This window comes from Oncorhynchus keta, chromosome 15 (genome assembly GCF_023373465.1).
Source record: "Oncorhynchus keta strain PuntledgeMale-10-30-2019 chromosome 15, Oket_V2, whole genome shotgun sequence".
In the NCBI taxonomy this organism is placed as follows: Eukaryota; Metazoa; Chordata; class Actinopteri; order Salmoniformes; family Salmonidae; genus Oncorhynchus; species Oncorhynchus keta.
This window is the reverse complement of record NC_068435.1, coordinates 10,559,825-10,573,979: the sequence shown is the minus strand read 5'-3', so window position 1 is coordinate 10,573,979 and position 14,155 is coordinate 10,559,825. Positions and strand designations below refer to the sequence as shown.

Genomic DNA, 14,155 nt, shown 5'->3' with positions numbered 1-14,155 from the left:
ACAAGCTGGCTAGCCTGCTAACGTCGGTCACAAATGTTTCTCCTTGCAGCTGTAGTGTTGCTAGCTAACGTTAGCTACTCGCTAACATCAGTAGCGTTAACGTTGGAGACACTTGCGTTTTTTTTGTGCAAACCGGGCTTGTGCACAATATACGCATTTTCTCATCATACTGCTTTGTTGCATGTGTAATACGTGTGTTGTGGGGGTAGAATAACACAATGTGGACATTTATGCCATGCAAAAGCATTTGATATCCTAAAAACGTTCAATGTCATAATTAACAATCAACATGGTGTAACGTTAGCTACCGTGCTAACATTCAAGAGTGCGAATTACACTGCAATTCGTGGTCTTATGGGCCTATTACTTTAGTATTTATTTTTTAATTTAGCATAAACAACAAGTCGTCTTAATGTTTGTCAAACAAAATACTTAAAGTAAACTGCATGTTCGTCCACTCAAATAACCCCAGCATTAAATCGGTTTCATTGCATGTATATTCGCGCCGTTTCATATGAATAGAAAGACATCCGTTTACGAAACACAAAGAAGTGTCCCTAATGACATTCTCGGCGATTTCCATTGATTATGATCATATTGATTAAGTCTACAGCAATGGATGTGTTTTAATTAATTTTTACTTGTTTTGTTACTTGTAAATTCGGGCGACCTGAAATAAGGCTGAAACTGTCCGGGGAAAACAGGATGGTCACCATAACACACACGCGGTCAATTTATTAGATTATAATGTGTATTACCATGAACGTCAAAATATGCCTACTGGTGACGTAGTGGTTAAACGTTTAGTTTTTTGGGTGGGTAACAATTTCTAGACTTTAGCCCCGGGACTGCCGATCACGAATATTATTCCGCAGAGAAACACGAAGATTGAACTTCACTCAGAGCAGCGGTCGATCTCCAACGCATTCATAGTCGATTGCCAAACATTCCTGTAAAAAAAAAAACGATATAGCCTTGTTCCTATTTACTTATTTGATTCATCTCGCGCTGTTTTTGGTAGGTCTACCCGATTTAGCGAACTGTTGCCATTATGAAACATTTTATGTGTCTGAAAGTACAAACTCTGCCTTCCCGGTGGGCCCTAGGAATACTAATGCATTTTATTTTTTAAAGTGGTTTCTTGCATCTTAACATTTTCAGTCACCTCCTTGTCTGAAGGATTAATGTCAAGCCCTGCATGTTTTCTTTTAAGTTCAGTCTCATGTAATGTAGGCCTCATTGAACATCACACATTGGCTGCTACTGTAGGCTAAATTATGTTCTATGTTAAAATGTTATGGGATGCATTTTTCTCCATTGTTTTTGATGGTAGGCCTACATTATGATCAAATAGACACAGTAGCCTACTTGGCCACTGTTATAGTTGTAACTTAACGCGGGTACAACCTCAGTTGTTCACAGTAAAACGTGCAGAATTTTCAATGTTCAGGTTTGCTCTCAGCAGACCTGAAATTTGCTCAGTGCCTGAAAAAAACAGGGAACATTGATGGGTAAACTGAATACTGGTTCTAACGCTCCCTATTTTTCTGAAAAAGATGGGTAAAATGGAGTTTACCCTCCACTAGTCCTACACCACTGCTGGTGTAGCCTGCCCTCAGACTAGACAATTTTACACAAACAGGTAGTCTACATTCAATATAATAGGCATACAACAGTTGAATAAAAAACATGTTTACACCCTAGTTGATAAGTTGTCCATAATTCATTCATTGAATGCTACCTTTCTTTCCTTACATTAATGAGTGTTGTCATTATTAAGCATTTAACAATTGAACTTAAACTCTGTACAACATTCTGGATCTTGGAGACCTCGGGAAAGTGCACTATACCTATGGGTGCACAACTCCAAAATAATGAAGGCCCGTGTCATTGCAAAATTGAATGGTTCTAACGGAAAGAGTCAACTACTATAGGCCTACTGTCATTAACATATACTTGTTGAATGGATTGGATGCGTGTTGGAGTCTAGTTGTCTAAATATCTACTTCTGAACATTATCTGTGGCGCACCTGAATAACAAAGCAATGAGTTCTCTAAAACAGCTGACTGACAAAAGCAAACGATGATGAATCAACTGATTAATCTAATGCATTGGAATAAACCTTTTTTTAAATCAAGGACGCATGGCAAACAAATGGCAAATTAGGAAGTACAAAGGAAAATCTATGCATTTTTAAAAAGGAGCTCGGCACCAAGTGGACAGTGCTGCTTTCTAGCCAGCGATAGAATTCTACAGTACCATTCATGGACAGGAAGACTTTGTGCAGCCACGTGGATATAAATGTTTTAAACCACGTTTTTCTCCATATTTACAACTAAAATATTTACCACTGCATTTTAAACAAGTAGAATGGTTCAAATTAGCATTATTTAGAGCCCCCTCAAGTTTGACTTTTGTTGCATTCAGGGGAGCTGAGCCCACCCTAAACGTTACACCTTACATGTTCTGTTTAGAGGCGAATTAGCTCTGGCAGCCAAAACAACCAAATACTCCCATCTATACTCCCATCTAAACGATCGATTCTCAATTGCTGTACGGTTCTAGAAACAAAGCCCTCTACTTTCATACCACAAAATAACAAGCAACTGCTAAATATACAGTTACTGTACACTGTTAATCTGGATAAGAGCGTCTGCTAAATGACTTAAATGTAATGATGTAAAATGTTAATGTTAACACAGTTGCAGCCAATGGCATCGTGCTTCCATTTAAACACAGGTGTTCGGAGAAGCAGATGGCCAATTAGCACATGTCTGCCTGTTTTCCGCAAACAAGATCTGTAACATGGAGATATGACCGTGTGGGAACCCTAACCCTATAAAAAAGTGTAGTTATTTAACCTAACTATGGTTAGGTCAGCCTTTACCACAAACCGTATCGGTCGACCAGCTTAATGATATCCGATTTCAAATCAGACCTTATTGCTGTCCTAATAGAATTGCATGGAATCAGAAGAAAAAAATATTTGGGTAGATTTGTCTTTCATTTCAGGGCAATTTACATGTTTTTTTTTATAAGTAACCATGTCAATGTCTTTTACAGTGAGTTGCACCTGAAGATCACAGGTCCATCGGAGAATGGCACTGAACCAGGATGAAATAATAGAAGGAATGGAGATTAAAATGGAAGTGGAAGAAGTGGCAACCAATTCTGAAGTGCAGGTAGATGTTGCTGGCAGTGAAGAGTCAGATAAAGCCTTGTCCAATAGTAACCTCGCAACACCTAAAAGGGGGCGGGGTAGGCCACCCAAATATGGATCAGTCTCCAAGTCAGATAAATCCTTGTCTAATGGTAACCCCTCAATACCTAAGAGGGGAAGGGGTAGGCCACCCAAATATGGATCAGTCTCCAAGTCAGATAAATCCTTGTCTAATGGTAACCCCTCAATACCTAAGAGGGGAAGGGGTAGGCCACCCAAATATGGATCAGTCTCCAAGTCAGATAATGCCTTTTCTAATTGTAACCCTTCAACACCTAAGAGAGGTAGACCTAAAGGATCAGTGTTTATGAAAACCAAGATGCTGAAGGTGATCGGCCTCGCGGCGGCTTGCCTACCCCGAAAACCAGATGACCCCTCCCCAAAGAAGAGTGGCCCGTCCAGTGAAGTTGAATCGACAAGGAAGAGCCTAACACCCAAGGGGGAAGAGGATAGAAAACTGGAAAGCCAAGCAAGGCGGCCCCCCGGAAGGCCGCGTATCAATCCACGCATTGATTCTCCAGTCACTGAGCCCAGGGGAAGAGGTCGCCCACGCAAGACAGAGGATGCCACCAAGTCCCCCATCTATGATGGTCCCCCACGGAAAAGGGGCAGTCCCCCTGGTGCAGCAAACAAAGTTAAGAGGGGGGCAGAGCAGGATAAGGACAACGGTGAACCTCCAGTCAAACGCCCCTTCCACGCCAAAGAAAAAAGCAAGGAAGCAGGATTTCCACCAGTGGAAGAAAGTGATCAGGAAGATGAAACGGGGAAGGTGGAATATAGAGAAGACCCCAAGAATCCAGTTACCCCCAGTGACCCCACTAGCTTTCTCTGGGCAAGTCACATAACACCTAAGAGAGGTAGGCCGAAAGGATCGGTCTCCAAGTTACTGGGTAGCCCCATAACACCTAACAGAGGTAGGCCGAAAGGATCTGTCTCCAAGTTACTGGGTAGCCCCATAACACCTAACAGAGGTAGGCCGAAAGGATCCGTCTCCAAGTTACTGGGTAGCCCCATAACACCTAACAGAGGTAGGCCGAAAGGATCGGTCTCCAAGTTACTGGGTAGCCCCATAACACCTAACAGAGGTAGGCCGAAAGGATCGGTCTCCAAGTTACTGGGTAGCCCCATAACACCTAAGAGAGGTAGGCCGAAAGGATCCGTCTCCAAGTTACTGGGTAGCCCCATAACACCTAACAGAGGTAGGCCGAAAGGATCGGTCTCCAAGTTACTGGGTAGCCCCATAACACCTAAGAGAGGTAGGCCGAAAGGATCGGTCTCCAAGTTACTGGGTAGCCCCATAACACCTAACAGAGGTAGGCCGAAAGGATCGGTCTCCAAGTTACTGGGTAGCCCCATAACACCTAACAGAGGTAGGCCGAAAGGATCGGTCTCCAAGTTACTCGGTAGCCCCATAACACCTAACAGAGGTAGGCCGAAAGGATCGGTCTCCAAGTTACTGGGTAGCCCCATAACACCTAACAGAGGTAGGCCGAAAGGATCGGTCTCCAAGTTACTGGGTAGCCCCATAACACCTAACAGAGGTAGGCCGAAAGGATCGGTCTCCAAGTTACTGGGTAGCCCCATAACACCTAACAGAGGTAGGCCGAAAGGATCGGTCTCCAAGTTACTGGGTAGCCCCATAACACCTAACAGAGGTAGACCTAAAGGATCAGTGTTCACACAACCCAAGATACTGAACGCGACGGGCGAGCCGACGCGAGGCCAACCTCGAGAAGTGGTTGACCTCTCCCTTGATAAGCATGGCCGGCCCAGTATAGTTCAATTGAAAAGGGGAAGGCCAAAGAAAATACTAACACCCGATGAGGAAGAAGAGCTAAAGAAACTGGAAAGCCAACCAAGAAGACCATGTGGAAGGCCACGTATCTATCCCTGCGATGATCCTCCGGGAACTGAGCCCAGGGGAAGAGGTCGTCCACGGAAAAGGGGCCGTCCCCCTGGTGCAGCAAACAAAGTTAAGAGGGGGGAAGAGCAGAATAAGAACAACAGTGAACCTCCAGTCAAACGCTCCTTCCACGCCAAAGAAAAAAGCGAGGAAGCAGGATTTCCACCAGTGGAAGAAAGTGATCAGGAAGATGAAACGGGGAAGGTGGAATATAGAGAGGACCCCAAGAATCCAGTTACCCCCAGTGACCCCACTAGCTTTCTCTGGGCAAGTCACATAACACCTAACAGAGGTAGGCCGAAAGGATCGGTCTCCAAGTTACTGGGTAGCCCCATAACACCTAACCGAGGTAGGCCGAAAGGATCTGTCTCCAAGTTACTGGGTAGCCCCATAACACCTAACCGAGGTAGGCCGAAAGGATCGGTCTCCAAGTTACTGGGTAGCCCCATAACACCTAACAGAGGTAGGCCGAAAGGATCCGTCTCCAAGTTACTGGGTAGCCCCATAACACCTAACAGAGGTAGGCCGAAAGGATCGGTCTCCAAGTTACTGGGTAGCCCCATAACACCTAACCGAGGTAGGCCGAAAGGATCTGTCTCCAAGTTACTGGGTAGCCCCATAACACCTAACAGAGGTAGGCCGAAAGGATCTGTCTCCAAGTTACTGGGTAGCCCCATAACACCTAACAGAGGTAGGCCGAAAGGATCTGTCTCCAAGTTACTGGGTAGCCCCATAACGCCTAAGAGAGGTAGGCCGAAAGGATCTGTCTCCAAGTTACTGGGTAGCCCCATAACGCCTAAGAGAGGTAGGCCGAAAGGATCGGTCTCCAAGTTACTGGGTAGCCCCATAACACCTAACAGAGGTAGGCCGAAAGGATCGGTCTCCAAGTTACTGGGTAGCCCCATAACACCTAACAGAGGTAGGCCGAAAGGATCGGTCTCCAAGTTACTGGGTAGCCCCATAACACCTAACAGAGGTAGGCCGAAAGGATCTGTCTCCAAGTTACTGGGTAGCCCCATAACACCTAACAGAGGTAGGCCGAAAGGATCAGTATTTACACAACCCAAGATACTGAAGGTGATCGGCCTCGCGGCGGCTTGCCTAACCCCAAACCCAGATGACCCCTCCCCAAAGAAGCGTGGCCGGCCCAGTAAAGTTGAATCGACAAGGAAGAGCCTAACACCCAAGGGGGAAGAGGATAGAAAACTGGAAAGCCAAGCAAGGCAGCCCCCCGGAAGGCCGCGTATCAATCCACGCATTGATTCTCCAGTCACTGAGCCCAGGGGAAGAGGTCGCCCTGGTGCAGCAAACAAAGTTAAGAGGGGGGCAGAGCAGGATAAGGACAACGGTGAAACTCCAGTCAAATGCAACTTTCACTCCAAAGACAAAACAGAGGAAGCAGGATTTCCACCAGTAGAAGAAAGTGATCATGATGAAACGGGGAGGGTGGATGAAGAAAGTGAAACGGGGAAGAATATAGAGAAGACCCCACAAAGCCAGTTACCCCCAGTGACTGTAATAGCTTTATCGGTGCCATAAGCAGGATAATGTTTGGCGACAGCTCAGCCAGCGACGGTACCACTTTATCTAGTTTGTAAAAATGTGTGTGCCAGTATAGCCTGATTTTTGATAGAAAACTACATGATCAGATGAGGGTGGCCTGTTAGGGTGATCACTGTCATGAACATACACAGAAAAAAAGGAAAAAAAACGCAGCTTGTAAAGTGTTGCTCCCATGTTTCATGAGCTGAAATAAAAGATCCCAGACATTTTAAATACGCACAAAAAGCAACTCAAATTGTGCAAAATGTGTGTTTACATTCCTGATAGTGAGCATTTCTCCTTTGCCAAGATAAATCCATCCACCAGACAGGTATGCCATATCAAGAAGCTGATTAAACAGCATGATCATTACACAGCACAACCTTGTGCTGGGGACATAAACGGCCACTAAAATGTGCGGTTGTCGTCACACAAGTTGAGTGTGCAATGTTGACTGCAGCAATGTTCACCAGAGCTATTGCCACAATTTCATTTTATCGATGGAAATTTGAACGCACAGAGATTAGTGTGACAACATCCTGAGGCCCATTGTTGTGCTATGTATCTGCCGCCATCACCTCATGTTTCGGCATGAAAATGCACAGCCCCAAGTCACAAAGAAATGTACACAATTCCTGGAAGCTGTAAATGTACCAGTTATTCCATGGCCGGCATACTCACCAGACATGTCACCCATTGAGCACGTTCGGGATCCTCTGGATCAACAGCATGTTCCAGGTCCCGCCAATATCCAGCAACTTCACACAGCCATTTAAGAGGAGTGGGACAACATTCCACAGGCCACAATCAACAGCCTGATCAACTCTATACGAAGGCGATCTCACGCTGCATGAGGCAAATACTGACTGTTTATGAGCCACACCCCCTGCTTGTTTTAAAGGTATCTGTGACCAAAAGATGCATATCTATTCCTAGTCATGTGAAATCCATAGATAAAAAAGGTCTAATTCATTTATTTCAATTGACTAATTACCTTATATGAACTGCACTTCATGTTGAATTTTTATTTTTGTTCAGTGTAGATATTGCATTCACCTTTTTATGGGGTTAAAATGGTTGTTATTTGGACTGTGCAACTTTCAATTCAACATCCCTAAAAATGTATCCATTAAGACGTACAGATACTCACTTCTGTGAGGGTTTTGTTCACTAATATTATCCTTGTAGTTTTCTTAACATTACTCAGATCTTTAGGATTTAGACTTCTGTACTTTGTTGGCTGTCAGTCCTGATAACTACTTTTTGATTGTACCTGGGCCCGGTTTCCCAAAAGCATCTTAAGGCTAAGTTCGTAGTTAGAGCCATAGGATCCTATGGTTCTCATGAACGTAGCCTTAAAATGCTTTTGGAAAACTGGGCCCAGGGGAGTAACATTTCAAACGGGGACAGCTTGTGTGAGATTTTTCTAGGTTTAGTCTCAATTGAGTCTTCACATTTTAGTCAACATTTTCTATAATCATGTTATTGTCTGTCGGTGACATTTTAATGTCTGAGGGTAGTATGAATTAGTTGTTTTCAGTGACTAAATTGTGTAAGTTTACTGCAGTAAAATGTCAGACGTATTACATTTGATGTTTTTTTAAATCTCAATAAAAAGCAAAAAAAAGGCAATTGTTCTGTTCTTATTCTGTACATGGCTTTCGAGTGTATCGAACATGTTTGAAAATCAGATTGTGGTCAGTTGGCTAATATCAGCTCATCCAGCCGCCCCTGGAGCTTTGAGTAAAATACTTTGCTCAAGGGCACACCAGCAGGAGACGGTACCTGGGATTTGACACCAGCAGCCCTCTAGGTGACAGTGTCTACTCATGAGCATCAGAACAGACTACAGAGGTGCCATCAAACCAACAACTGTCTCGCTAAATTATTTCACAAAACAGTCATCAAGTTCAGCCAGCTAGCTATTATAGCCTCCTACAGCACTGCTCTAATAAAATAAAGGCTCTTGGGATACTATTCTACAGACCCCTGACTGCCTCTCCATCATGACCCATGTCGGGTCCAGACCTCGCTGCAATGTAGCAAGCTGTCCACCTGCCATTCCGTAATAGTAGCATAAACTAGCTAACTTACATTCCAGGAGTTTCTTCTCAGTTGTGAAGTAAGGTTGGCTTGACGTAACGTTAAAATAGCTAATTTAGCTGTGAGATTGAGCTAGATTGCTGCAACTACCCCAAGGAGACCACAAACAAACCCTGGGTCAAGTTAAATCATCTAGCTAACCAATGACCTTTTACAGATAAAGTATATTTTAAAACCTTTTGAAAATGTACAAGATATCCCTGAAAACTTCACAATAACATATATATATATATTTCTTTTGGGGGGGGGGGGGTCAATAGCATTACTCAATGTTATATAGACATCACTACTTGCGAAGAAAGGATTGACAGCTAGCTAAGGTTAATTTAGTATTTAACTATGACTTAACTAGTTACTGTAACGTTAACTGGTCAACAACACTTCGCTACTGCTAACTAGCTACTTATTTTGTTGTTTACCTGTGGTTGGACGGATGTTGACAATGAAAACATTCCCAATGTCCCTCTCTAGACAGGCCAACAATGTGTTTAGAGGATCCTTTCCGATATGCCCTTTGATTCTCGTTCCTTCTATCCGGTCCAGCCGTCCACTCAGTTTGTTCGCGAAATGAAAGCGGCTAATTATAAAGGTCAACCGGATATGTTACATTAACAACCGGGGTAAATGCTTAGCTGTAAGAATGAATGCAATGATTCCGTGAGATAAAACATATTTTGAAGCTATATAGCTAGCCTGAATCAATGGATCATTTATATTGTTATTTAGGCCGATGTATGCCACATCCAAAAAAAAAAGAAAAGGCAAGATTGCATATCAATGACACACCAATCCAAATGATATAGTTGCCGAAATACAAATTAGGCTTATCACAACATTTGTGGAAAATATAAATCTCCCTAAATATTAATAATAATATTTTACCAGTCCATATAAAGCGTTTGGTCCCCACAGGCTCTTGCAAAAGCACATTTCATTTGGCAACTATACACAGAGTAATGTTGATCAATCTGACACAAGAAATAAGGAACATATTATTTTCCTTAAAACAAAATCCTCAAACTTTATTCATGCTCCTAATAGATTTGTATCAACATGCTATTGATTTTGGTGCGGCGGGTAGCCTAGAGGTTCGAGTGATGGACTAGTAACCGAAAAGTCGCAAGATTGAATCCCCGAGCTGTCGTTCTGCCCTTGAACAAGGCATTTAACCCACTGTTCCTAGGCCGTCATTGTAAATGATAATGTGTTTTTAACTGACTTGCCTGGTTTAGTAAAGGTAAAAAAAAGATCTTGTCCTTAGTGAATGTGAATGTGAATGATAGTGCGACATTAGATTCAAGAGGCACTATCTGTAAATTCATATCCCTGCTAACAATCGGAAATAAAAAACGGTAGACCTCAAATTGACCTTATGCCAATTATTGAACTTGTTCCTATTTTTCGGTTTTAATGAGCAGATACAATCGTAGAGACCCTCCTGTCGCTAGTTATGGATAATGCTTTAGTAACATAAGCAACCATAAGGTTGGCTATATAGCAGGGGCAGACTGGGACATAAATCCCCCCCCCCCACACACACACACACACACACAAGACTGTAATACTACTGACACAACATAGGCAACTATAGTACAGCGTTTCTCATCTTTTACTGTACCAGTGACAGTGAAACACTCCTTTTTTAACCAGCTCTTTTTAACCAGCTTATGTTTAAGACAAATACAACGTGTAAAAACACTACTGGAGATACAACTCACCACTAACAGCGCCTCTGTTGCCTTCCTGTTGTGCAATCTGTCTCTGCATCTTCTCTGCTGACAATGTCTGTCCTGTCTGTCCTGTCTGTCTGTCTGTCTGTCTGTCTGTCTGTCTGTCTGTCTGTCTGTCTCACAGTCTTTGCTTCTCCTTGTGCTCCTCTGTTGTCACTCTGTCTGTCACTCCTACGTGTTAATTGCTATTAAATACTATTAAATACAGTGCCTTTGGAAAGTATTCAGACCCCTTGACTTTTTCCACATTTGGTTAAGTTAGCCTTTTTCTTAAATTGACTAAATAAATAAACAAAATCCTCATCAATCTACACACAATACCCCATAATGACAAAGCAAAAACAGGTTTTTAGAAATGTTTGCAAATGTATAAAAAACAAAAACAGAAATGTCTTATTTACACAAGTATTCAGCCCCTTTGCTATGTGACTTGAAATTGAGCTCTGGTGCATCCTGTTTCCATTGATCATCCTTGAGATGTTTACACAACTTGATTGGAGTCCACCTGTGGTAAATTAAATTGATTGGACATGATTTGGAAAGGCACCCGCTTGTCTAAGGTCCCACAGTTGACAGTGCATGTCAGAGAAAAAGCCAAGACATGAGGTTAAAGGAACTGTCCTTAGAGCGCCGAGACAGGATTGTGTCGAGGCACAGATCTGGGAAAGGGTACCCCAACATTTCTGCAGCACTGAAGGTCCCCAAGAACACAGTGGCCTCCATCATTTTTAAATGGAAGATGTTTGGAATCACCAAGACTCTTCCGAAAGCTGGTTGCCCAACCAAACTGAACAATCGGGGGAGAAAGGCCTTGGTCAGAGAGGTGACTAAGAACCTGATGGTCACTCTGATAGAGCTCTAGAGTTCCTCTGTGGAGATGGGAGAACCTTCCAGAAGGACAACCATCTCTGCAGCACTCCACCAATCAGGCCTTTATGATAGAGTTGCCAGACAGAAATTACCCCTCAGTAAAAGGCACATGACAGCCCGCTTGGCGTTTGCCAAAAGGCACCTAAATACTCTCAGACCATGAGCAACAAGAATCTCTGGGCTGATGAAACCATGTTTGAACTCTTTGGCCTGAATGCTATGCTGAGCGCTCTGGAGGAAACCTACGGTGACCTCAGACTGGGGCAAAGGTTCATCTTCCAAAAGGACAACAACCCTAAGCACACAGCCAAGACAACGCAGGAGTGGCTTCGGGACAAGTCTTTGAATGTCCTTGAGTGGCCCAGCCAGAGCCCGGACTTCAACCATATTGAACATCTCTGGAGAGACCTGAAAATAGCTGTGCAGCAACACTCCTGATCCAACCTGACAGAGCTTGAGAGGATCTGCAGAGAATAATGGGAGTAACTCCCCAAATACAGGTGTGCCAAGCTTGTAGCGTCGTACCCAAGAAGACTCGAAGCTGTAACAACTGCCAAAGGTACTTCAACAAAGTACTGAGTAAAGGGTCTGAACACTTATGTAAATGTGATTATTTATATCTATACACACACTACCATTCAAACGTTTGGGGTCACTTAGAAATGTCCTTGTTTTTTAAAGAAAAGCAACTTTTTTTTTGTCCATTAAAATAACGTCAAATTGATCAGAAATACAGTGTAGACATTGTTAATGTTGTAAGTGACTGTTGTAGCTGGAAACAGCAGATTTTTAATGGAATATCTACATAGGTGTACAGAGGTCTATTATCATCAACCATCACTCCTGTGTTCCAATGGCATGTTGTGTTAGCTAATCCAAGTTTATAATTTTAAAAGGCTAATTATTCATTAGAAAATCCTTTTGCAATTATGTTAGCACAGCTGAAAACTATTGTTCTAATTAAACAAGGAATAAAACTGGCCTTTTTTTTAGACTAGTTGAGTATCTGGAGCATCAGCATTTGTGGGTTCAATTACAGGCTCCAAATGGCCAGAAACAAAGTACTTTCTTCTGAAACTTGTGAGTCTATACTTTTTCTGCGAAATGAAGGCTATTCTATGTGAGAAATTGACAAGAAACTGAAGATCTTGTACAACACTGTATACTACTCCCTTCACAGAACAGTGCAAACTGGCCCTAACCAGAATATAAAGAGGAATGGGAGGCCCCTGTACACACTGCGCAAGAGGACAAGTACATTAGAGTGTCTAGTTTGAGGAACAGACACCTCACAAGTCCTCAACTGGCAGCTTCATTAAATAGTACCTGCAAAACACCAGTCTCAACGTCAACAGTGAAGAGGTGACTCTGGGATGCTGGCCTTCTAGGCAGAGTTCCTCTGTCCAGTGTCTGTGTTATTTTGCCCATCTTAATGTTTTATTTTTATTGGCCAGTCTGAGATATGGCTTTTTCTGTGCCTAAAGACGTGGATGTCGATTAAGGCACATAAACTCAGCCAATTAGAAAACCGGGCCGGCCCATCTTGGTAGGGGGATCGGACATTGCCCAATTTGTTAATATCCCTGTTAGTGAGCATTTCTCCTTTGCCAAGATAATCCATCCATTTGACAGGTGTGGCATATCAACACGCTTGTTAAACAGCATTATCATTACACAGGTGCACCTTGTGCCGGGGACAATAAAATACCACTCTAAAATATGCAGTTTGTCTCACAACACAATGCCACAGATGTATGGAGCCAGATAGCTGCTAAAAGGTTGAACGTACATATCGTTACGATCGTAAGAAAATCCATACTTAAATTGTTGGATTGGATACTGGCCATTATTACTTTGTATGATATATATACGATATATATACCAAAATCACTAATGGAAAAAGTACCCAGTTGTCTGAAATTGTCATACTTGAGTAAAAGTAATGATACCTTAATAGAAAATGACTCAAGTGAAAGTCACCCATAAAAATACTACTTGAGAAGTCTAAAATGAGTTGGTTTTAAATATACTTTAGTATCAAAAGTAAAAGTATACATCATTTCAAATTCCTTATATGAAGCAAACCAGAAGGCACCATTTTCATAATTTTTTTTATTTTTATTTACGGATAGTCGGGGCACATTCCAACACTTTGACGTAATTTACAAATGAAGCATTAGTGTTTACTGGTTATGATTCATTATTCCTGGTAGATACTACTGGATATGATTCATTATTTCTGGTAGATACTACTGGATATGATTCATTATTCCTGGTAGATACTACTGGATATGATTCATTATTCCTGGTAGATACTACTGGATATGATTCATTATTTCTGGTAGATACTACTGGTTATGATTCATTATTCCTGGTAGATACTACCGGTTATGATTCATTATTCCTGGTAGATACTACTGGATATGATTCATTATTCCTGGTAGATACTACTGGATATGATTCATTATTTCTGGTAGATACTACCGGTTATGATTCATTATTCCTGGTAGATACTACTGGATATGATTCATTATTCCTGGTAGATACTACTGGATATGATTCATTATTTCTGGTAGATACTACCGGTTATGATTCATTATTCCTGGTAGATACTACTGGATATGATTCATTATTTCTGGTAGATACTACTGGATATGATTCATTATTCCTGGTAGATACTACTGGATATGATTCATTATTTCTGGTAGATACTACTGGTTATGATTCATTATTCCTGGTAGATACTACCGGTTATGGTTCATTATTTCTGGTAGATACTACTGGTT

General features: G+C 42.3%; 1 protein-coding gene across 50 annotated transcripts; it reads left to right on the top strand.

The window, feature by feature from the left end:
- The first annotated feature begins 3,099 nt into the window (after positions 1–3,099).
- Positions 3,100–8,298, top strand: LOC127907567 (serine/arginine repetitive matrix protein 2-like). 50 transcript variants are annotated; one of them, XM_052463286.1, is made up of 7 exons: positions 3,100–4,135; positions 4,193–4,591; positions 4,649–4,876; positions 5,645–5,701; positions 5,816–5,872; positions 6,044–6,100; positions 6,158–8,298. In XM_052463286.1, exons 1-7 carry the CDS (start codon positions 3,100–3,102, stop codon positions 6,661–6,663), a joined length of 2,340 nt encoding a protein of 779 aa, XP_052319246.1. In that variant the 3' UTR covers positions 6,664–8,298. The 50 variants fall into 50 exon arrangements, with proteins under 50 accessions (XP_052319246.1, XP_052319243.1, XP_052319240.1 ...); XM_052463283.1 differs by having other exon boundaries at positions 5,987–6,100; XM_052463280.1 differs by having other exon boundaries at positions 4,649–4,762; positions 5,588–5,701; positions 5,816–6,100.
- Positions 8,299–14,155: the final 5,857 nt, after the last annotated feature.

Coding starts and splice junctions, on each gene's coding strand:
- LOC127907567 (XM_052463275.1), top strand. CDS start 3,100: ATGGCACTGAACCAGGATGAAATAATAGAAGGAATGGAGATTAAAATG. Junction 4,136..4,192: donor CCCCATAACACCTAACAGAG/GTAGGCCGAAAG, acceptor CACCTAACAGAG/GTAGGCCGAAAGGATCCGTC. Junction 6,101..6,157: donor CCCCATAACACCTAACAGAG/GTAGGCCGAAAG, acceptor CACCTAACAGAG/GTAGGCCGAAAGGATCAGTA.